The sequence below is a fragment of the Corvus brachyrhynchos genome, unplaced genomic scaffold, assembly GCF_000691975.1.
Source record: "Corvus brachyrhynchos isolate BGI_N302 unplaced genomic scaffold, ASM69197v1 scaffold53, whole genome shotgun sequence".
Lineage (NCBI taxonomy): Eukaryota > Metazoa > Chordata > Aves > Passeriformes > Corvidae > Corvus > Corvus brachyrhynchos.
Window position 1 is genome coordinate 5,732,164 of NW_008237681.1, and position 25,962 is coordinate 5,758,125.

At 35.7% G+C, this 25,962-nt stretch overlaps 1 protein-coding gene across 5 annotated transcripts in view; it reads left to right on the forward strand.

Annotated features, from left to right (window-relative positions):
* Positions 1-25,962, forward strand: part of TBC1D5 (TBC1 domain family member 5) — a 318,296-nt gene that overhangs the window by 230,581 nt on the left and 61,753 nt on the right. For all 5 annotated transcript variants that reach the window (XM_017732138.1, XM_017732139.1, XM_017732137.1 and 2 more), the window contains 2 exons: positions 6,877-7,019; positions 12,849-12,955. In XM_017732138.1, coding sequence (XP_017587627.1) covers positions 6,877-7,019; positions 12,849-12,955 — 250 coding nt within the window. The remainder of the gene's footprint in view (positions 1-6,876; positions 7,020-12,848; positions 12,956-25,962) is intronic.

Below are 25,962 nucleotides of genomic sequence, written 5' to 3' on the forward strand. Positions count from 1 at the left end.
CTGCTGAAAACTTAGGAAATGGCTTTCTGTTTTCTCTTCTAAACAGATTCAAGTTCCTAGCTCTGTTTTTGAAATTTGTAGTGTTACAGAAAAGCCAGTTGCTGACCACTCCTTGTGATTTTCTTGTGTTTCGTGTGCCTGGAAATGGTTTCCAGAATTAGCTACTTCGTCATCTTTCCAGAGATCAAGGTGAGGCTGACAGGCCTGTAGTTCCTTGGATGCTTCTTAACCTTTTTGAGGATAGGAGTGACATAGGAGTTTAGTTTTTTCCTTACGTGCATTTCTGCAAGTGAATATATTAGGATTGGTCTGGCTTAAAACTGCAGTAAGTGCTTTTGCAGAGAAGGCTAAATTACAGTGAGAAGGAAAAGTAATTATTAGGAATTCATTTTTTAGAAAGCAAAACCTTCATTAATAAGGTAATGCATAGAATTTTCCCAAAACACAATGCAAAACTGAGTAATCTTTGCCAGCAATCTGAAAGAAATCAAATGGGAAAGTAAATAATCCACATAAGAACTAGATGCTTGTGTCCCTTTTTAGTAAAAATGAAATTCAAGGTATTTTTTTTAAAGAGATATGCTAGTCTGTGTTTGATCAGGTAATTACTATAAAAAAGTTCAGGATATGTACAGTAGGAGGAAATGCCAATAGAGAAATCAAAACCTTTTTCCCAAGTGGAAGGAAGGCAACAAAGTAAACTATGTACGATATTCTTGTTCATCACTTAGCCTAAATTTGAGTAGATTTATATTAATAAATGAGTGTTTATTATCATTATTCTTTAATTTTAAATGCTTCTTTTCTGACAGGAAAACGTATGGTAGATTTGAAACCCATATAATCTGTAATGTAAATGTCTAGTTTCTTTTTTATTTGAATTGTTTTCAAACACTGTAATTTTTACCTTTGTATTAAGACTCCAGTGTCTAAGCTGGAGCAGAAAGATCGTGGATATCACAGTTTTTAAGGTTGAGGAGTTTTTAATATAACTGTGTAAAACTTAAAACTGTACAGATGTGACCACAAGCCAAACTGAATTTGAAACAGAAAAGGGAAAACTGATAACCAACCATGTATCCACCCAACAGCAAGGCCCTGATTCCTGTATTTGGTGCAATGATCCACCAAATCTTCACGCAGCTAATACAGGAGAAGCTGGGTGAAGTGAACAACCTTTATGGGAGTCCAGAACAGGACAATCCTACTTAGACACATTAAAGCATGTATGTCATTCTCTAGCAGAACAGTATTCCATATACAAGTCTGAAATTACTTAAACAGATAAGGCAGACACCCATAAGAAGAATCTTTTTATATACTCACTATTATCTCTCAGTCTAAAGAGAAGCTGGATGATGTGTTAGATGCTGGCACATACTTTCTCCCTCCTTATCACACACACTTTTTTACAATCAGCATACACTGCTGGAGACAATGTGGGAGAAATCTATAATATTTAAATGTTTTACAGCCTAAGGAAAATCTGATCATCTTGTCTGCCTTCTCAAATGACAAAGGCCACATAATTTTATCTAATAAATCCAGAATTAACATTTGAATTTATGGTTGAAGTAAACACATCTTCTAGCAAGATGTCTGTTTTCATTCCCTTCACAAGTTAAGTAGATTAAGGCAAAAAATGGAGCATATGCTGTAACAATATCACACTGTACATCATTTATGGGTAGTGTGCATATGAGGGTATGCCGTGTGTAAAATTCTCAGTGTTTAAATCGAACACATTAGAAGTCTCTGTAAATCCCTGAAAGTCTGGTGAGCTTCCCACATAACTTCTTAAACCAGTTTTTTTTACTTTATAGGGGTTTCACAGGCTTTTTTCTGTTCGACAAAATATTGGATTTTAATAAGGTTTTGTTTATCTTAGAAATGCCATTTTGTTAGTTGTGACACTTAGCTGTTTTGCTTTTCTTCTCATCTGTGATCATTAAGAGTTTCTCATGCACCATAAGCAGTACTGCCCTTCCACAAAAGCCTTATAGAAGAGTAGCTGAAAGAACAGGTTGTGATTATACTTCCGGCATGTTTCCTTCTCTGTCTTGTATCATTTGAAGGTTTTATTAATCTCTTAAGGACATTCAGTACAAAATCCTAAACCATATAAAGCCATGGAAGTTTTAATAAAAATGAGATTTTTTAAGGAAGGAGATGGAGCACTGGAGAAATGGGCTGTGTAACAGGTCTAAGCTGGAATGTTGCTGAGGCTTGTCTTGATTGGTCTCCTTCTTGTCCTTTGTGTCACTAAAAGAAAGTAACATCCTCTGATTGAACTTGCCTATCTCCCCTCTGACTGCCTCTTGCAACTCTCAAATCTGTGAGAGTTTCTGGAATCAAATGTCTTCTTCTGAGGGTGCTTTTGCTGTGTCTTTCCTTCTCTTGCATGCAAGTGCTGGTGAGCGCTGCTGTAGGAGCAGTAGCCCCCATGTTACCTCCTGGAGGAGGTACTCAGCCTTCCTCATCTGCAGCCCACTCGTGTCCATAGGTTAGAAACAGCCTGAAATCATAGTGCAGGCATCAAGTCTGCCCAGCATAGTGCTTACTGGCTGGCATTGAACCACTAAAGTCTTCATCTTCTGTATAATTTTAAGCTCTTTTGAAAGTGTTATACAAATGTCACTCCTCATCCTTTTTCCATATCTTATTTTTGAACAAGCAGATCACAGCTCAAGTCTGTCTACCCTTTCTCCTAAATTATTGACCATGACTTTACATAGTAAATTGCACTGGCTACAAATGTTTGCTTGAACATAATTCATGACAGAGTTTAAAGAGACAGAGCTTACATATCATTTTCTCAGTTAGTAAACAACTGATGTTAATTTTGGCATTTCTCAGCTTCCGAGTGCTTAGTTTTGATAAGATGGTGTTCTTTTCAATACTTACAGTCCATTTAAATAATTTTCTTATTAGAAAAAAAAGGCAGTGAGATTTGCATTGAAAATGAAATTACATCCTGCAAAATCCTACTGACCATCCTTTCTCTGAAAGACCTCGACTAGTCTTGCAAGCATTGGAAACGACAGCATCTTCTGCCACCACATCCCCTAACTGACAGTAGCCGTTGCAGGGGATGATATACACTTTTACCATTTCCCATGCAGGAAGAATAGTGTAGCTGGGATGAAGCATGGGGTGGCAGATGCATTTTTGGGCTGGTGGCAAGAGTTTGGAAGAAACAGAACATGCTCTGTGGAAATCTTCACTCTGCTGTGTTTAGGTCAAACAAGGAATTACCAAATTTGGGCTTCTCTTTTTTTTATATGCACAGTAAAAAGGAAAATACCAGAGACCTTGTTGTTTTGATTCTAGACCTTAGTGAAATGCTTGCAGAAAAAACTAAGTTAAGCACGAGCAGAATTTTTTTAGCCTTTTTCTAATGAATAGTATCAATGAATGAAAAAAATCAAGCCTTGAGCAGATGCTTGGAGTGGAAATGTACTGAACATTGAGTTTAGCAAATGTATAAATGACTGAAAACATGCTCTTAACAGTAGAATTTTTTAGGCACCTTGTTGTCAAGTTTTAAGTCCTAGATCAAGTCATTTAGCTTCAGAGTGATGCTTTCCCTTTTCCTGTTGTTACAGTTTTTCTTATTCTTTCTGATTTCATTGTTGTTTTGGCCTCATAAACATTCCTAAACTATTTGTTTTGCCTCATTTGTAACCATTTCTTGGGCTTATTTAATTTTTTTTAAAAGAATTCTCTGCCTTCCAAGAAGACTGAGAAGATAAGCAGCTAAATATATGGAACACATAACATAAGTTTAAATTTTGATGCGTGGGGAATTGTCCTGTAAATCTCAGTCAAAATGGTTGTGGTGTTAGTTAAAACTGGTAAAACTGGATCATTGCCTTATTTAATGGCTTTACTAATGCTGAGTTTTCTCCTGCTTTCCCTATATTGTAAGGTCATTAATGAATCGTTATCTATTGCTAGTAATTACCGATCTCTTGAGAATATTGGTTTAATTACATAGGAATCATAGGAATCATAAGTGGAAGATACGGTTACATATTCTACAATGTAGGTAGTAGTACCTTAGTGTATTATGGCTTTAAAGAATCTGGGGGATTTTTGTAGATTTTAATTGCTAAGTGTGCCTGGTAAAATATGAATTATTGTATTACCACATGTGATAAAAGGTATACTATTGTGAGTCTCACAGTCTGCAGGTGTAACAGATGTAAGGCAAGATTAACAGGACAGAACAATAATTAAAACACAGACAGCCATCTCAAAAAAAAAAAAAAAAAAAACAACCAAAATGGAGGGGGGGGTGTGAGAAACAAAAAGGTTTATCATATCCAAGGCAATTATTAAGGGTGTCTTAATTCTCTGCAAATATTTGTAAAAGAAATAAAAATGTGTTAGTTTGAAAGACAGCTTTTCAGTGTGGACACTTAGTTAAAGAATTAAGATCTTTTTTTATGAATATAAAAGCTGAGTGAAGTCCTGCCATATGGCAGCATGGTTCATAGGCAATAGGGCCCTCGGTTTATAGATGCTGTGAGCTAAACATTGCTGAAAAAAACAAGAGAGCAGTTAGTAAATATGCATTTGCAACAGTATAAATTGCTTACTCCTTTTAAGACAGGAAGGTTCAAATAATTAACGGCAATATTATGGTTGCAAAAGGAAGTCCAGTTGTTCTTCAGCCGTCTACATCTGTGAAACATGATACCTCTGGGGAATGAGATTTAATTTTCCCAGGAGAAAATATAAAAGCAGGAGAAAAAAAAGGAATGACTTCTGCTTGAGCAGAATAAACCTGCATCTACAAACGATTAACGCTGCATAATGAAGTAGTAAAGAAGCAAAAGAGATTTCTAATAAAGGACTAATAAATCCCATTACACCATGGGGTATTTTTTCTGTTGAAGTGTATTAGAGTCTTAGTAAGGCTTTTGAATGAGACTTGGGTAGTTACAAGCAAAGTCAGCTCAAATGCTTCAAGCTTTGTTGAGATTTCTTGTCTAACAGTTTGTGTAACTTGAAAGTTGTGGTTTTACAGGTGGGAGGAGTTGCTAATGCAGGTAATGGGCTTCACACAGAGTTTGGGTAATGTTTGTGTCACCACAGGACAATAGTATCCTGTAGGCTAGGCACTGCAGGGTAATGTGCCACTCTATGGCGAAATCCCTTAGGTCGAATAGGCATGGTATTAAATGCACTAGATAAGCCTTGCTTTTATCTAACAATTCTGATTCTTTTTCTGAGGTCTCAAAATAAGTCTTCATAGGAAAGGGGTTTGATCAGAGAGGGAAATACAGAGTTTTTGTTTTGTTGTACCTAATACTGGGACTTTGTAATTCCTGTACTAACATAAAAAGTTACAAGACCTTAGAACATAAATGTTTGATATGAGAGTGAGATGATGCTGCCTTTGAAATCATGTGTTTTCACTTTTAAAAAGGAACATATCTTGCAAGGAAAAGATTCTATGTAGTGATCTCTAAATCTGTACATGGATATTTTTGTGGATTGTACATATGGTTCCAGTGGCATGGGTAAAAGTTTAGTGAACAAAACCTTGACTCACAACAGTCCCTTTGAATTTCTTTTATAAGAGACTGTCTTTTTGTACAGATTCTTACTATCTTCAAAGCTTGTGCTAGACTGGCATGCTGGAATTCATTTGTCCAGTATTTTCTTTATTACTGTAATCAGAAAAAAAAAAGCAAAAACAAAACCCCAGATGCCTTAAACCAACAATGAGTTCTGGAACAAAAGTGGTTAAACGTGAATTCTTACGAGTGAAACTAATCCTGAACAAGAAATTTCTAGTTGCCTTTTTAGAAATTTTTGTGAGTTTTAAAGAATGACTTAATTTGCTTAGCAGAAATTTGCAATCAATCTTTTCTTGCCACTGAATAAACAGATTCCACATGCGTAGCTATTTGCATATCCCAGCTAAAAATGTAATTCATTATTTTTAAGTCCATTTCGTAATAACTATTTCAGGATTAATGTTACTAACTATTCTTTAGCTCGTTCAAATGTGACCTTAGATAATCCTACCTAAAAAGATACAAAGCTATTGGGTCCGTTCTGGAATAGGGAAGAGAAGTGCCTTTCCTGAGGTCACCAAGTGAATCAGTGTAAGAGTCAGAACTAGAAATGAGAAATCTAGAGAAACAATTTTCTTCTACTGCATCTCAAGTTTCCAGCCTCAAGCAAATACTGCATTTAATATGACAAATTTTCACATTTTGCTAGGTATGAAAAGGACACAGAAACGAACAGGAATTAACAGTATAGTCTACATGCAGATTATCACTAAATCTGTAAAGATTTAAATTAGATTTAATGAAAATAGCATCCATAGCATATTTTACATGGAGCTTCAGACACTTTCATCCATAACAGGGAGAAAGCCCCTGTGCAGTAACTGTGACCTGGTCCATTTTAGTTGCTGTTCGGCATCTGCTTCTGAACTGGCTTTCACTTGACTGGGCTTTTCAGGGCTTCTCATAAACTACTGACTTCACCCTCCTGTTTTTGCTGTTCCAGGCCATTTTTGCATAATATTTTCTCTGTTTCATCTTAGGTCACTATCACACTAAATCCTCAAAAATGTGGTATATGGGATTGATATATTTTGTCCTTTGAGGGTCACCCACATAATAATATTAGTCAGTGAAGCTTCTACAGTCTGTAATGTATAATTTCTTTGATGTAGATGCAGTAACATTTTCACAAATACAATTGGACAAGTCGTTATCACAGCTCTTGATGCTTTGCAAAATTTTCTGGTAAAATGTTTAGGACTGTAGTTGATCCTGGGATATGTGTCCTGACTTAACCATACTTGCTAAAATGGAGAAATACAAATCATAACTTTTCCCTTTTTTTCAGGCGATGGGTAAGGCTCCTGTTTGGACGTGAATTCCCACTTCAGGATCTTCTGGTTGTCTGGGATGCTCTATTTGCTGACAGTATCACCCTGAATTTAGTTGACTACATTTTTGTAGCCATGTTGTTGTATATCAGAGATGCCTGTAAGTATCAGCTATCTTACAATTTTTTTTTAAAGAATGCAAACCTATTCCTTGAAAGAGAGACCTTAAACATGCTAAATTTCATTGTGACTTTCTTAACATATTGAAAATCGTTCCAAATACTAGGAGAGGAGCTATTTATTATCAGACATGGCCTGCCGTATTTATGAAACAAATTGTATCTTGGAGTTAAATGCAGGTTTGTTTTGTGAGTAGTTCTGTGTTTTCACATGGAGTTGCAGATTTTATGTGCTCTAAGTGATACAGGCAAGTATAGAGCTCCACCTTCCGACCAAGCTCACGAATTGAGTAAAGCTTCCCTGTGATACTTGAAATATTTTTATGCTGTTCCCCTGTGAGAAAGGAGAAAATGCACAAGACAATGACTCACAATTTTCGAAGAGATATCTTGAAGGAAATGCAAAGATGAGTATCAATTACTGAATATGTTTATTGTGTGCAAGAGTAGCATCTTAAAAAAATTATAATTTATTTTGTTTTGGTTCAGTACACCTGAAATTTGTGCACAGGTGAATTCTTATAATTTAGTGGTGACCAATAATATTAAGTTGGGGAAAAAAAGCAATCAAGAAAATGTTTTTAGCTTATATAATTGTAAATGGGAGGATAAAGATACATAATGATTAATTGAGGCATTTACTGCTGTCCTATCATATTCTGCAAAAAATTCTGTATGCAACTGATGCAACAAAGTATGCATTTCGCAGCAAGATGTATGGGGCTGTCTTTAAGTATATGAATTCTATAGCAAGTTATTCAGAGTTAAGTATATACCATCTGTAAGCTTTAGGTTATAACAAGGTCACACATTTGACACAATTTTGTATTCTAGGACATAGGAAGTTTTCAACATCTGTGGATCCTATTTTAGGGCCCAGTCTTGAAAATATAACGTGGTACTTTACATGTACATGTCGTTCCACTGCCTGCCTTCATGTGTTTTTTAATTACTTTTTAATAAACATGCAGAATTTAGAGCTACCTTTCGTTCCTCCCAAAGAAGTGGACATTTAATTTTGGTCAGAGATTTCAAAATTGATGCTGATGTTTCAGGATGATCTGGTTCCAGGTCATTATGTTTTGCAATCCAAATCTTGGTTATTTATACGCAGTGAACTGAAGTAATCTTAAAATTTTTGGTAGAGATATGTACTGAAGAGGTATGTAAGAAAGTTTCTTAGCATCAATATTTTATTTTGTGCCGTTGCTTACCTTTACAAAAAAAAAAACCACGTTAGAACTGGGCTTGTAAAAAGCCTCTCTCTTCCTGGGGAGGGAAAGTTGTTCTGGCTTTGTTTTCTTTTGATTTGTGGTGCAGAAATACAAGTATCAGTATGAGTTAACTAAAATGTGAGCTAAAAATATGTTCCAGGCTTTTGTATGAAATCAGTCTCCCTCTTTTCTCTGAACTTCCCAAGCTTAGTAAATAGAGTAGTAAATAGCTTTGCTGTGTAGTACGTTTGCCCGAATGAGAGGCAAAGTCATCTCGTCAGGACAGCTAATACTTCATTTTTTGACTGTTTCTATAATAAGTAACTTCTTGTTCTACAGATGGACCTAGTTAGTTACTCTAAGCATAATAGAATGGGGAAGCAAAGTAAGTCATAAATACTGTAAAGTTGAATATATTTTTCCAACATCAAACTCAAACCATAACAATTTCCACAGTTCTTGATTTCATAAAAAAGCTTTTGTTATAAATCTGTAAAAGAAAAATTTTCCATTTTTCCTTTTTTTTTATTGCTGATAATATTTGAGCTTTGAGCAGTGTTCAAAGTTGTAGTAATTTTAAAAAGATTTTCAAGTAAAATAAGTTTATAAAAGCTTTTCTTTATTTGGTGAAAGGAAATGTAAGCTCAAAACATCCAATGGTGATAATCATCTTTAATTTAAATAAACCATCGGGAAATTTTTAGTTTAGAAACTTTGAAACAATAAGAACAATAATAAAGCTCCTAAGATATTATGTTATAAAAATGTCAAATATAAGCAATTATAATAATACAGTACTCAAAGCATTTGAAAGTTTAGAAATTGTGCTGATTCTTTTATAACAACACATTTGGGGATGGGTGAAAGTTGCTGGTTTGAGAATTGATGAAATTTTTTTTCTGTGCTGTATTATGATGTTCTCAAGGACGTGATTTTAAGAAAGTATTATTTCTGCTGTATTTCTCATTTTTATTTTAGTTCTGAAATCCTCTGTTGCTCAAACAATATATAATTCAAGGAGAAGGGAACATTTAGATTATCAGATTACTGTATATATATTTTAGAGATTACAGATACATAATCATGTACACAGCCGTTCTGTAAACTGCTCTGTTCAGTTTTACATCTGTATCCAAGCAGATCTTTCTTTGTGGAGTGATAAGCCAAGCATAGGGTTGTGTACCAGTGTAGCTGTAAATTCTAATAAATTATTTCTTGTGTCTCTTTGGAAAAATTCTTGGAATACTTTTTTTTTTTAATCTGTCAAATCAGAAGCATGAATATTTGCTTCTGTTTCACCAGTGTGAATATGCATGCAGTTGTTGATGAAATCAGAATGGAGGGAAGGATGTGATGCAAAAATAGATTATTTTATCTACTTCCTTCCCAGAAGGACAAGAACGAACAAACCTGGAAGACCTGTTTATATTTTGCATTGTAAATTCTTGCCATTATTGCAGCAGGAGCTAATTTTGACTGAACAGTATTAGAATAAGTGTATTTTTATCTTGTTTCCACTTGAAGATTAGGTTATGGTCATTGTTAGAATTTAGTTTTTCATCTCTAAAAGTGCTATGAATATTTTGAGAGAAATAAAGGAGCCATAGCTTCTTCTTAGGGGAACCAATTAGTTATTTTTGTTATAGTGCAAGATGTTCATTTGTCTATGTTTAACTCAATTTAGGGCCTGCTAAGGAGAACGTGGCCACATGTAAAGCAGCAGGGGGGAGTAGTCCCACCTTTCCAGGGTTACAAAGTAATCTGGATACAGGATCAGTGACATTAAATACTAAGCTTTTAAGAAATTACACGCATCAGAAAATTTGGACTTTGTTGAGGACAGTGCAGTGGATGTTCAGGTTTTCTACCACATTACTGCTGCTTGTATCCAGGGGTGGTTTTTGGGCCAACAGAGAAAGGTCAGTCTCTTCTAAAGCAGAAGGGAGAAGGCAGTTTTGATGTTCCTTTGGGCCCTGAATTACAATATTAATAAAAGGACAGTAAGATTGTCTTCTCTATGGAGAGGAGTTTCTCTCCTCCTTTCCTGAGAAATGCCAGTAGCATTCTTCTTTGGGGAAGTGAGAACTTGTGGTTCGCAATAGAAGTTGGATCCAGATGTGACTCTCACTAAGTCATTGAGAGAAGGAAAATCACAGCTGAAGACCCACCAAGCTTTTTACAAGGCAGCTGGACACACCAGCTACTGCTGAGACTGGATAAATTTGTATTTCACAGAATCTCCTTCTAGAAACTTCATCCAACAGATGATTTTTAGAAATCCTTTTAACACCAATAAGTATCTTCAGCTCTGTTTTACTGCTATTTCTCTATAATTTTTAAGAAAATTGCCACTCTGTTGCATAATATTATACATTTTGTCCTGAAGACACAAGAATCATAGAATGGTTTGATTTGGAAGAGGCCTTCAAGGATCATCTAGACCAATCCCCTGACATGGGCAGACACATATTCCACTAGACCAGGTTGCTCAAAGCCCTATCCAACCTGACCTGGCACACTTCCAGGGGCATCCACAAAATCTGTGGGCAACCTGTTCCAGTGCCTCACCACCCTCACAGTAAAGAATTTCTTCCTTATGTCCAATCTAAATCTACCCTCTTTCAGTTTAAATATATGGGGGAAACTCTGAAGATTAAAAAAAAACCCTATATTAAAGTTAGCAGGTCTTTCATTTATACTGCTGGAATTTTTTTAACTTTCTGGATGATAAGGAGTTTTTTTGTCAGGGGTCAAGTCTGCACAATTAAAATAAATTAGTTTTTTTAATACTTAGTTTTCTCTTTATCTGTGAGACAGCAAAGAACTCTTCCAGGAAAAATAAAGGATATTTTTAAGGCATTTTACATTGCAGAATAGAACACATACTTATTTGTTCAAAAGAGAAACACATCGGTGTTACTGTCTATCATTTATAAAACTATTTAGCATTTAATATCAATATTCACTGTTTTTATTTGCTTTGGTAAAAAGGCATCATGATCACAACTGCAGTTCAGTATCTTAAATTTGATTTACATATGAGTTTGATTGGGTATGTTCTGTGTGGTGCTCGTATTACACTCTGAAAGAACTCTGACGGAGGCCATTGTATTGTGTTCATTATGCCAGCATTGTGACTTCAAGAAGAAAAAGCAGGTACCTGAATATGAACAAGAAAAACAAAGGGTAGGAAAAAGAACAGGCAGAACAGATAAAGAATGAGTAGGATAAGTGAGTGCTTTACAAATGAAAGCAGATGTATGAAATTACAAGCTGTCGGATCAGCAACGGAAATGAAGATGATAAAGTGGTTCCTTACACAGATTATAATTATTCATTTTGCCCAGTCCTGCATCTTTTCCCCATAATCCTCTTGTTGAGGGAGGTAAGGTGCAGGAGGATATGAGGCTTATTAGCATGAAAGAAAAAAAGTAAACCATTTAAATTTCTCTGTCTGCAAAACCGCCCTTTATTTTGCCTTTTAGTGATTCAAAATAATTTTGTATTTGCAATATCCCTGATTAATTAAAGGTATTTCTTACTACAGCTAAAGTTCTCAGAAGAGTAAAGTTTGTTAGAAATTTATTTACAATTACTATTGTTGGAGGCTGTCTTTACTTTGCAGAGTGGAGGCATCATTAACAGGCATTGCTTTGACAGCTGTGGCAGATGGATTGCCTGGATTTAGATGGTGCAAAAGAAATGAAGTAGTTTACATAGACCTGCTTGAAAAGATGTCTTTAATAATTGCACTCATAATTAGATTGATTTGGGAAGGAAAAAAAAAATCTGAAGATGACAACAACAAGCAAAATGCCACAGAGTATGCTTACATAGATTTAGGTAAAATAAAGCAGATTAGAACAAAATTATAAACTTCAACAAAGCATGCTGAAAATTTTCTGAATAAGTGAAAAAATCTAAGCAAGTTAATGGTGTACTATATTTTTTTAGTATTTATGAAATTAAAATCTAGTCTTTTCCCTTTTTCCTGAACATTTTGTGACATTTCTGATTTAGAAGAAAACAAGTTGTTGAATAATTTTACGTATGCATAGGTATCTGAGTGTGTGTGTGTATGTAAATATGTATATAAGAACAACATAAAATATATTTCAGCAAAAAATCGTCAGACTTATGATAAAGTCATAAAAGCAAATTATCATATTTAAATTTAGATGTCTGTGGAGGAGAGTGTGAAAAGTCCATGTCCATTTTGGGGTATAGGAGTAGTTCTTCAAGCTCTGCTGACGGTATTGTCCTGAGCTCCACTGAGTGGGGCAGGATTCAGGTGCACAGCTACAGAGGTCTGAATTGAGGCATCTGAATCTGGAGCTAACGTAATGTCTGTGACATAAAGTCATAGTTTTAGAACCGTTCTTAATTAGACTGGACCAAGTGTATTCATGAAGCTTGATTATGTGTATCTAAAATACCTTTTACTCTGCTTGAGTTCTGAGAGACCATGTGGGAAAAGACAGCAAAATCTGAACTGTAACGAATTCACTGGAAAAAGTACTGTTTTGGAATAGCAAAATAAGACAGTAATATTCTCTTTCTCTCTCTCTCTTTTTTTAATTTTCATTTTAATGCTAGTGATTTCAAGTAATTATCAGACCTGTTTGGGACTTCTGATGCATTATCCACCTATTGGAGATGTTCACTCCCTTATCCTAAGAGCACTTTTTCTCCGAGATCCAAAGGTGAGATGCTCGCTCTGTTAATTCAGGAATAAATCACTGTAATAAAATTTTCTAAATGCTATGAAGTTAATAACAACCTACATTCTGGAAACTAAATGGTAGTTTCAAGTGTCTTCTTATCTGACAAAAGAGCTGAAGGAAAGAGTTGGAAACAAAGTAGAAACAAGTTCTTTTACTCTTTAAAGGATACTTTAAAGGACAGTTCGCTAAAGTTATCCTGGAGCTCTGGTAACTGCAGTTGTGCTCCTTAGAATAACTTTGCTTGGTATTCTGCACAAACTTTTAGGAAAAAGTATGCTTTTCAGGGAAGCAGTGATGTTACTATATAAAACCCAGTAAGCTGTATAGAAAGCATCATGCAATTTCATCTGAAAGACCTTTTTCATGGGATTTCTGGGATTAATCACTGTTAATCCTTAAAGCACCACCCCTGCCCTATATATAATGGTTATGTGATGGTTTTAGATTAAAAACAAGAGTTTGGTGTTACAGCCTGTAAAGATTCACATGAATAAAATGTATAAATTCATGAATTTTATGTCACATATTACTAGCACACAGTTTCTGATATACTCACCTATTAAAAAAAAAGAAAACCTCTTGCTGTTTTAGAATGTCATGTGTATATATGTGGGTATAATATACAGGAGATGCCCACTGTATAGTGGATTAAGTGCTTGAGATGAAGCTGTACACAGTAATCTTTGCTTACTCAGATCTCTGGCAGAGAGCAGAATTTGTGAACTGTCTTTGTACATGTCCCATTAGTAGGTTGCCAATGTAAAGTCTGATTTCCCTCATCTTCTTGGTGCACAACATCTTTGAAAGCAAAAAAATTCATCACTTCTGCACTCTGACTACCTTCTGCTAAATTTCATTCTGTAGCAGTGTTTACACTTTTATGGATTAAGAAAAAATTGTCTCTTTGTTTTTCTGTATCAGTTTTTTGCAGAAATCTGCATCCTTATAACTGCTTTCTTCATTCCTCTCAGGCATGAAGATTACTTTCATGATGAGAAGTAAAGTGTATCATCAGTAAAGCGCATAAGAAAGTTTCTAACGTTAGATCTCAGGAATCTTTCTTAAGATTTTGGCAGCAGTCTGTGAAATCATTTATGTACTTTCTTAGCAAAAGAAGATAGAAATATTTTTTAGAAGAAAGATACAAAGGGAGGAAAATTTTGCTCAGTTATCCATCTGAATTCAATATGTAATCTGTCATTTATTGAAGAGATATGTTGAACAATAAAGTGATTACTAATTATTCAGCTATCCTCTTGAAACATGCTAGGCAGCATACAAGATATCCCATCAGCTGAAGGGGGGCAAAAATTAACCACCAACTTCCCACAAAGAGGCTTAATCACTATTCCACTCCTTATGCTCTTGTCCCCAACAGAATTAAGTTGTCAGGAGCATAAGGCCTTGGTGTCCTATTAATTAACATTCTCAGGTGGGCCTTGAATACCTTTCAGGAAAATACTGGTTGTAATTCTACCATGTCTTTCATTTAGTTCTCCCTTTGCTCTGGTGAATTAGTACTTGAAACTCTGATGCAAAGAGTGGTAGTTGCTTTGTCAATTTAAATATGATAAAATGCAATTGTTTCTCATTTCTGAGCTGTACTTTTCTGCTTGGGAAATACTCTGAAGGTTGAGAAGCTCTGATTTCCAGAGAATGAAGAGCCTAAGGGACTTGCAGCCACCTCTCATTTTACACTGGGTCTTTGTGTTGAGGCTTCGTAAACAGATCAAGACTTCTTGCAGTAAGGAATACCTGTTCTAAAGGATCCTTCTAAAACTAACAAATAGCTCCAGGTCTGAGAAAGAAATGTATTTTCAAGGCTATGACTTGAGTCCTGTTTGAACCTGTTTCATACCTTTTCCTAGATATGACTTCTAAGTTTCACTTATGTGTCTGTAAGCATATGTTTGTTCAGTCCCTTTTTTCCATATATCTGAAATAGAAGTCTTGGTGTTTTGTAAGACCTATGCTCAAACATTTCCAAGTCTGTCAACATTTTTCATTAAATAGAATGAAAGGGAAGACTCAACAAGGCATCATGGGTGCTGTAGGAGTCTAAAGTCAGTGCACAGATTATATACCAGAATAAGTGGGAAAATTATGTTGTTGTTGTTTTTTTCTTTTTGCTAGATGCATAGAAATAATTCAGTTTGCCCTTATTCCCTGTGCAGATAAAAGGAGACGGGAAGAAATGACAAAGAGAGTTTAGTCTGTGGTGTAACTTTTAAGTGGTGATTAACAAATTCAGTGCTTAATTATTTTTCTTCCTTCTTTGATGTTTTCCTGTGCATTTCTCCATCACAAGCTTCTGGTTTCTAATAGGAAATTACATCTGGTGCAGTGCAATTTTGTCTCTCCTTATCCAGGGCTGAGTTGCTCTGCATGGCATTTCTTCCAAGATTTCACTTGGGTTTTACTATGTGAAATCAGGGAACTCTTCTCTGGGAGACTATGGCATGCTCCAGTGGCTTATTTCATTATTTGTTGAACATACCAAGAAAGTTTAGTGTTGTTCCAAATATCTGAGAGACGCTTGCTCTCTGCTCCTTGGAGCTTTAAATCTCAGCTGGACAAGAAATGCAGTTTAGAAGTCACGTCCAGGAACAAACAGGTATCTACCTCTTGCAGGTTTTCTAATACGTATTGTCTTTCATATTATTTTTGCAGCTAGGAAAATACCAAGTCATCTTACAGAGGGGAGGTTGTGGGGTATTTGGACTAAGAAAGGTTGGAGGTAGGTGCATAAAACTGAAAGGTTCTTAAGGAACAATCTTGTCATAAATGGTGGAGTTGTTAAGATGGACCTGATACAGCTTTTCCATCTGTAACTTCCAGTTCTGGAGATAACCTGGGTTTGTACATCTAAAAACATCTATTATTTTTTCTGTTTCCTTGTCTTGTAGTCTATCAGGAGAGCTAAACTTTGGCTTGATGAACCTGTCACGTTTTGTTTGCTTCTTTTCACTGCAGTCATCACCAGGGAACTACCTAAATGTCAGAAGAAAGCTGTACTTAAAAGATGGGTGGCATATTTTTCTTAAAGATGGACAAATAAAATTTCCTGACCTTTTGTGGAATCAAACCTTACCAGAAGCCTTAGCATTATCCAGTATTAACACTAATATGAAAAGTAATTAGTACTTGCCATTAACCTAATGCTTGCAGCAGCTCTCCTGTTCACTTTGAGAACCCCAGTTGTCAGCTGAGATGAGAGAACATTTTAGATACCACATCTCTGATATTTTTCAGTGCCACAGAAGAGAAATACACATCTCTGTAATAGCTGAAAACAAGTTAATGCACCTGTGTCTGAGAGGGGGCCTGAGAGATACTAATTTTACAGGCAGGAGTATGGATCAATGCAGAATAATTGAATTTCAGCCTTTTCTGCATTTGGCTAGCTCCACTTCTTAGGAAAATGTGGAATGAAAAGCTCAAATCAGTGTTGTTGTCTTTGCATAGGCTGATAAAGTTAACCTGCTTAGCAGAGCATTTGTTTCACATTTCCAATCTTTGAACAGATAATTGCCTCAATTATTTATATTAAAGTAACTTCTATGCACTTACAGTCCTTCTGAATGTAACAGTAGAGCTTCTTATGGAAGAATGGGCTATTAAAATTGTGTATATGTAAAAGGAAAAAATAAGGGAAGGTTCTTTTATGTATATCCAAAAACATTTACTGAAGGTGTGTGTCTGCATATTTAATACACCATGAGTGGCTCATTTTCTTCAGTTTTTTTCCTTATCAAAACCATTGAGCACTGTTAATTTTCAAAGCAAAGGCAGCAAAATTAAGAAGTAGAGATATGGAGATAGGGCATTGAAAAAATATAAAGTGATTAAAAAACATAGTTCTAACTAGAGTTGTTCAAATAAAAAAAAAAAATTAAAAAACCCAATTAGAAACAAAAGTCATAGAAAATGTGAACATATTGTGTTCCTTAAATAACCAGATGTTCTTTCCTTCCTGAAGGCAGCCAGGGCTAGGAATAAAAGGTTTAAAACTATTGTTTTAAGTTAACTGTGAATTTTGAAAATCTGTTTTCACCCTTTAGCAAATAAAATTCTAATACAGCAACATAAGCAAAGTAATTTTCATCTTTGGGTGTTCCTATTTGTATGTTGTTCTATGTTGAAGTGTTAACCTTATCACAATGACTTATTAGAAAGCTAAAGCACTACATAGAATATTACAGTTTTGCATTGCATACTAAGAACCTGACAACTATCCTTTGTCTGAAAGCTTACTGTATTTATTCTTCATTTTTCTGTAAAATAAGTTTGCTTTCAGATATTTTAACATGGTGAGTTGCCCCATTCATTGAGCAAGCTAGTTAGGAGCTTAATTCAGTGGAGACATCTTTTATCATGAGCTATCAGCTAAAAAAAAAAGAAAAAAAGAATGTGCTTGGTTGATGGAAATTAATTTGTTACTTATGCTAATAATATTCTAGTTACTGCTGCTTATATTTACTCAACATTGTATTTTAGCTATCTGCTGACATTGAAAGTGGCTATATAAATATTAAATTCTAACTAAATCCATGGAGAAGCATACATGACATTTCAAAGAAGTTGTATTAGTTCGTCATGACTGAAATTACAGGTACTGCCAGAAAACTTAAGCAATAAAATATGGTCGTGATCACTCATATAACAAATAGTTGGAAAAATCTGCATTCTAGCTTTTAACACTATTCACTATCTGAGCAATGGGTGACAAGGGGAAAACACATTGCTGAAATTTTGAACCAAACTCTTTGTACATTTATTTTCAGCTGAATTTTCTTCTTAAGTAGCTGCCACCGTCTCAGAGTTTTCTCCAAGCTGGTTTCATGTGCCTGAAAGGCTGTTGAGTTTCACTTTCTTCTTCTTCAGATAAATTCTTTTCTATACACTCATTAACTGAGGTGCTGCTGCAGAGCTGCAACTGTCCTTTGAACACTGCCGTTATGTCAGTATTGTTGTTTTGCCGTTTGTGGCAGGAGAAAAGCAGGTTTGGGGTTGTTTTGTTTGTTTGTTAGCATTGTGTGTGCAATCTGGCTTTAATTACCTCTCTTTAATGACCAGATTGCAGCCAATCAGAAGTTGGGATCTGGCGCTGCTCCGGCATTAGCAGCTCATTAATTTGTACCTCCATGCAGAGGTACTGCTGGGGTGCGGGTCCACTTCGTTACAGGGGTACCAGCAAGGGGGAGGGGGACTCTGAACAAACACTTTTAGTTTTGATCATGAAGAATCTGACTGATATTTCAGGAGCAATAATACACTGGGGGGGTTAGGTGCATGAAAAGTAAGTTATCAGGAAGCTGGGATAATGGATATCCTAGTGCAGTATGAGCTGCCTGTACTTTAAGTAAGGAGAATTGCCTGACTGAGTAAGGTCACCTGTACTTTAAAGGAGAGTTACCTTTACATGAGATATGATTGATAAAGGAAATGAGGTTTTCCAGAAAAGCTGATTACACATCTCTTCATCTGGGAGAAAAGGACTTAGGAGAAACAAAAAAGAAATGCGTATACTTTCAGTGATTCACAGAGAACTTCCATTTGCCTTATTCTGAAAGTTTAAGATCTTGCATGTTCAATGCAAGGTAGATAGATTTTTATGGACAAAAATGTGGCACCATTCTCAACTCGACCTCTGCTTTTACAATCACATTCAATTCCTTGTTGTGAACTCAAGCATTTTGATGTTCTAACATTCCCATTTGCAAATAAAGTTAGATGTAATCTAAACACCTCACTTAAAATAAATCAACATTTTTGCTCTAACTGCATGCAAAGCTTTCTAATGTGGACCATGATACTAACTTATTCTTTGTTTATGTTCATGTTCTTAAAATTAGAAACTTACGTTTTCCAATGAAATAGTCTATGCTTTGTTTTAAGAATTATTGATTTAAAAATTCAGTTATTGTGTTTCATTAATAGAATAAGGTATGACAGGCGGCTAAGAGTTTAATGATAAATTACTTGGAATAACCATGTTGCCATAGTACCACATAAAAATAGTAAGTGTACCATGAATTAAAAATCTGCTTCATTTTTGTACATTTGTTTCAACACCTTCTTTCCCAGTGCACCTATACATTTTAAAATGCAAAAAGGCTACATGGTCAATACTTGTGATACAACAGCTTTCTTATCTCTCTCAAAGTTCATTGCAATCTCTTCACTGGTAGATTAACCACATAATCAACCCACCATAAAATAGTCATCTTCAATATATCCTGGATGTCACAAGCAATATTTTCAGGAGAAAAACTTGGAAAGTGGTTGATTAGTCATCTATTCAAGACTTTACAAATGAGAAACCTTTCAAAGTCCTTCTCATTCTGCAGCACCATATGCAACACAGTAGTCATCACTCAAGGGAGAAAGCTGATCTCTTGGATTGCCAGTGGCAATGCAGTTCCCAAGTGTTGCTCTCTCCTTAGTGTTGCACATACAGGCCAGCAATGTGGGTAACACCTCACAAATACTGTATCCAAACAAGTTAAACAACCATTACATTTAAATTAATAGGAATATGGTAAGAAATAATATGGAATAAAGCAAAGCTTCCAGAACAGTGACACCTTGCATAGTTAAAGCCATGCCACAGGTAAGATGGTGCAGAAGCAAAGGATGTGTCCCAGTTCTGCGTGGGGCTGAGCAAAATGGGGCTGCAGTCCCCTGCTGGCAGCGAGAGCAGAGCCCAGCCAAGTAACCTCGTTGTTCTCATTGCCCATCTTGGGTGGCCCAGCAGGAAGGAGTGGAGGTGTGCCTGCTGATTTCTGGGAGGATGGGGAGGTGCAGAGTCTTTCAGAGGAAATGGCTAAAGGTGAGTTAGGAACTAGTGTTTCTACTTCTGGCTAACATTTGCAAGTCTCCAAGACAATGGGCAAGAAAGTTCTCTTTGGAAGACGGAATTTTTAAACTGTTCCTTCTATTTGAGCAAGTTGACATCCTCAGTAGCAAAGTAAAAGCAATTCTGATTGTACTTGCTGCTAAAGCAAGAAGATTAAGCATTTTAAGCTCTTAATTACTTTAGCTACCAATAAAACTTATTGCTTGTGAATTTCTTGGGGCTGTTTCTTTCAATTGATAGGTTTACTTCTGTTTAAAAAGTCATCTAAAGCTACTGACCCTCTCCTAAAAAAAGTAATAATGTTATTTATAAAATTACACTAGTAAAATGTATTTAGCAGTATTAGAGTGAGGTGATTATGGTTCTTATGTGCAACCTGACAATTCAGTTAATCATTTCTAGTTTGCAAGGTAGTTTATCAAAAGGAAGCACTTAAAACACTTAAAGCACTTTGATTCTACCTAATCAAAAGTTCTCCATATCATAATTTATTTACTAAAATCTGCAAAGCACAAACTGTGAGTTCTATAAAAATGGATTCTAAACTTTTCAATAGTATATGAAAGATTAGCTACTATATCATATCCAATCTATTATGGTGGAATTTGAGTTCAGACTCTTCTGATATAAATGTATATATACTGCTTGTGTGCCTACATATTTTATAGTAAATACTAGTGTATCAGTTGTAATGAAGGCTATTGAGTAAATTTGTATTGGGAAGTGCTTCTCTGAAAGAGCAAAATACTGTCAAGATAGAACTGGGAATGGTATGTTTTATCCTTTGCTGTCCATTTTTATGGAAAATTAGGTTTGGAGATGTTGTTTCTTTGTCCTTTGTCTTTTTAAGGAGCAGTAGTGATCAAAATGGCTCTGCAGGATAATTCCTCACTATTGGAATCCTAAATGAAAGGAGTTGCTTGTCCCGCAGCACCAGGACCTTAGCTTCTCTCTGTGATTCACAGGAAAAGACTTGGATGTCGTATTCCTTTTGGTGTGGTGTGTGCATGGGGCTCTGTGAAGGAGCTTTTTTCACTCCCCTGGGGACCTTTTTCAAGTGGTTTTCCGTAGCACACTACACACAGAACATGAATTATTCTCTTTCTTCGCCACGTAGCAGAAATAACCAAATAGCACCTTAAAATGTTCTTGTTTTTCCCTGATATGTGAGATTTGTGTGCAAGCATGTATCTGGAAAAGATATAATGCTGTAAGGGTGCTTACAAGGGTTGTGTATAAGCTTCGGATAACTGCATTACTCACAAAGCCATCAGTGAGTTATGCAGGTTGTCCAAAACGAGTGCCAATAAAACCATAATGTGGTAGCTTTTCTGTACATAAAGATGTCATATTTTAAATCTCATAATTTGGAGCATTCCAGGGTTTAAAGCGAGGCTTGCTGTGTGTTCCCTTCAAAAGCCTGGAGCTTTCCTCCACAATGTTGTAAAACTCCTGTTCCTAACTGCACAAGGCTGCAAGATGCCAGAGCATAAATCTGTCACAGGGTAGAGCTGAACACTGTCAGATTTATACCTTACTATTTAGTTAATTTACTTCTTAAAACCAAGGGTTCAGCTGAAAAATAGGCAACTAAATTAAGAGGCAGATTTAAAAGGTACTTAAGCGATTCTGTTGATGCAAGATGGGGATTTTACACAGGTTATGAACTTGAACATTGGCAGGTCGGAGTCTTTTTGTCTGGAATATCAATAAAAGCTGATTTGGTAGGATTTGATCTACCTGTTAAAATGCAGTATGCTGTAATGCTATAAATGAAAATAAAAAAAGGCTTCCCAAGCAGTTAGGACAAGAAGCCAAAATACACAACTAGAAATTTCTTTCAGTCAAGTCACTGAAGCATTTTTAAATCTCACTTGTCATTTTTTTTCAGTTCTTCATCTCTTGTCATAGAATGCCCATGCGAGAGAAAGCATGTGTGTATGAAGTTAAAAACAGACCATAACGCACAGTATTTAAAATATCTTCCTGGTGTCTGAAATTTCTAGTTGCCAGGGGAATGGAGGGTTGTCACGTAACAAAACTGGAGATAATTTATTATAAGCCTAATCAGAGTTCAGGGGTGTCTTCCATTCTTGACCCCATTAACTGAATTTTCTTTCCTTTTCAGTTTTTTCTGAGTAATTTTCTTGCTTAGGAAAAAAAAAAACAAACTCTTACTTTTCTTTAGAAACAATTAAATATGACAATTCTTCATGCTGTTATTGCATTGTAAATAACAAGGTCCATGACTGAGACCCTAAGCATCTTCTGAAAAATGTAAACAGGAAGCATTATTCCCAGTTTAAGGATTATGGCATTCCTTTGCCAACACCAATATTAGTGCATGGATCTCCTGACTCCTGTGATTAAAGGAAGTTCTTTATTAGTTCTGTGCAGTGTACACTTCATGTGCTGCTTTCATACACAGAATTGATATACTATCAATCTATGTTTTAGATGGTATTTTGCTCTTGGCCTTGAACCACTTTTGAACTGGCAATAGTACCTTATGTCATCTAATGTCTTGCTGGGTTTTTTTCATTCTAATAACTCAGTGGTTCATAGGCATATAAAATATCTTTTGTGCTCCAGCAGGTTGCTTGTTCTACAGAAGGTATAATAAGGGAAGAGGAGAATTAGCAGGTGAAAAGAAAGGGTTTTTGTTTGAGGAATGGTGTTTGCTTTGGGTGCTTTGGAGTTTGGGGTGGGTTGGTTGTTTAGTATACAAAATACTGTGATATGTTTCTGTAATGTTAAGCCTTTGATTATACTGTGTAAGTCAGTTCATGTGGGGTGGAGACAGCTGCTTAAATATCTGACAAAAGAATAAAAAGAGGAAAGATGAAGTTCAGTATTTAATAATTATTTAATAATTATTAGGGAATAATTATTAAATACTTCATATTAATTATTAGTGCCCAGTAGAAAAGCTGCTTCTGAACTGAACAAACTTATGCACATCTCAGCTGCTATATATCAGCTCTGTTCCCAGTCCAAATTTTTTCTATGTTCATGTCATCTTTATTGAAGAAAGAAGCAAAGATGATCTAGCAGGAAAAGGTAAACCTTTCCTGATTTCTCAGTCCTATTTGAATTTAGAGTCACGTGACTGTCCAACTTTCATTAGAAACAAATGAAAGGGAAAAAATAGAATTTTAATACAAAAATGTCTTAGGCAGTACAAGAATTATGAAGAAATCAAATATTACCATGTCAGCTGAAGAGGGGAAAAAGGAGAAAATTGGCTTCCTAAAAATAATTGTTCAAATAAGTTGGACAATGTTGCATCATGATCCTTCTTTTCTTTTTACATATGTTTGCTTCAGTCTGGTTTTTGGTTTAGGCTTAAAATATTAGTATTTTAGGGGGGAAAAAGATAAATGTTTGGCAGCATTTGTTTAATATATTGGAAAAAATTAGTTTTAAAAAATTCCATTGGGCACTAGTGAGATGATTATTTTGGAAAGCCTACTGTGCCTGGATTTAGAATTCACTGCTGCTGTTTTGTTTGGTTTTTCTCTGTTGCATTGAGGTTATCTAGTTTTGGATACAATCTATTAAGTGGAATATTTTTTTAGTAGCTGAGGTTTTCCCACCTGCCTACCCCAAAACACCTGCAACATATGTTTGTGTAACCCTGCAATGCTTTGTGGTTTGGGCCGTGAGAAATTCCCCCAGAGCTTTTTGCTTATAAACAGCTGAGCGATTCATTTCTCTAATGACAAGTGCTTTTCCCTTGGCATTGAGGCAATAGCATGTTTGCTAAAATAAGTCTCATTTTCTGTTAGATATATTGAAAATCTTTTTTCATTCTTGTCTTTTATTCTGAACCTTCAGATTTTGTGCAAAATTGTATTTGATTTTTCCCCTTGTTAATAAAACTAAAAAGGGAGAAAATAATATACCTCAACAAAGAAGAGTGTTCTGGAGATTCCTCCACTTGCACCTGCATGTAAACTTTCAAACATGCTGTGTATTTAGAAGGTGAATCAGGTTCATTGTAGAACAGCCTGTGACTCTGTCACGCACAAACGTGCTTTGCTATATCCTGTCTATTCCGGGGGTAATGTGATGCAATGTGTCTCCAGAGGCTAGGGAGGAAAAGGGGTTTATCTGGGAATTTGAGCATAATGGAGCATGATCCTTAGCTGATGGGAGTTGCTTTTCAGCAGTTTGTGCAGGTAGGGAATCTGCTGCATTCAGTGTGATTCTGACCACAGCATCAATCCCCCACCTCGCAAAAGTGCAGCTGTGGGTGTAACTTACCTTGGCCCCATATCCCTGGAAGAGGATAAAGGCAAATAGAAAGTTCCCAAGAACCTCCTGGCAGCCATGGGAATTGGAGTGAGTCAGTCTGATGGTGGCTGAGAATAGACAGGAGGACAGGGAGAGGACTTCATCAGGCAAATGAGCCAGGGATGGGGCGGGCAGGCGGGGGGATCTTTTAGGCAAGGAAAGGCTCAGAGGCAGGGATGCCTCAGAGATACCTGAAACATTTTCAGGCTTTTTTTCCCTTTGGACTGTGGCTAATACATTTTGAAGAAACAAAGTCCAATATCACATCAATTTCTGTGTGTTTCTATATCTGAATTTCATACACTGTCCTTTTAAAAGCATAAGCTGGGCATTTTCTACCCGTTGAAACTATGTTCGCTCTAGATAGACATTAAGATTAGAAGAATTATAAATCCAGCAGACCTCTCCCACAAAATGGGTGTGGGAAAGGGGGGTCTAGTGTTGACATAGACAGCTTTTCTCTCTGATTTCTGCTCTGTTTCTTTACAAGGGGAAAATCATATACGTGTTAATCTCTATAATGCCCTCACACAATTTCTTGGAGGGATTCAGCAAACTGTAAATTTGAAGGATTGATTTCACTGTCATTTTAACATTATACTTTTACAAGAAAAAAATTTACCTAAGTTCGTAGCAAAATAATGTACATAAATTGAAAAAGAAAAGGAATAACTTTATTTATTTAAGTAAAATAAAGTAAGTATGAAAAATACAAGTTGGATCATTCTAAATGGCACTGTGTAGGAAAAACCTGGTTGCTGTGAATATTTTAAGCAACAGAGGTATGTTTCTTGTAAATAAATTGCTTAGCCTTTAGTTCTAATACATGGATTGTAATTTAGGGGACAGCTCAAATTGAATGCTTAGAGAGGGGAATTAGTTTAAAATTCTTAAGGAAGAAACATTGTAATTATGTAGGTTTTCTGTTCTGCTTTTTACATTTAACTTACTGAAATGGTTGAAAAGAATACAAAATTTAAAGGACAACCACAGTAACATAAAGATCATAATCTTCAAAATAATGTGTTTTTACTGTCTGAATTTCAGTTCTCAGAAGTATTTACATTTTCTGCTACTTCACAGATACTTGTCTGCTAACATATATGCGAGGTTAGGTTTTTTTAAATATTGAAATTTTTTGAGAGGATCTCTCAGTGATGCTACAAAAGAAGTTGCAGTAGTAACCCTTGGTATTTATTATATTGCATTTCTAATGTTTTTTCAGAGAGCTCTTTTTTCACTGCATGTAATAGTACTTTAAACTGCTTCTTCCTTTGATACCTTTAAACCTCATAGGAATTTAAATAGGCCCCTGTGAAAGTAATGCTTGAGCCTCATTCATATGTTCGAGTTAGATGTTATTCCTATTAATGGCTTTAAGTGCTTAGATAGCAGATCAGCCTTTCGTGTCTTCAATTGCTTGTCATTTCTGCATAAATATGTTTCAAGATACTGTTCCACATGATCTTTTCCTCTTGTTTTGGTTTTGAGTTTTTATTTAATTCAGAAGCAATGTGTAATAATCTTTTTTATTTATTGGGTGTTGGAAAAGAAACTTCAATGTTTTTGCTAACTTTCAATATATACTGTTATTGGAAGCAAATTGCAAAGCTGGCTAGCAAATACATGGTAACGTGTATTTTGCGAAAAGTTGTCTTTTGGGTTAGAAGTGCCCATTATTTTAGCCATCTCTTACCCTTCAACCTTACACTTCAAGACGTGTAAAGAAAGAAGTTACTTAATTCATAGGAGAAAAGTTACACTGTTTGATTACTCGTGTAGAAGTCGCAGCACCATCAGTTATCCTCATCACGTCAGTTTGGATTTGATT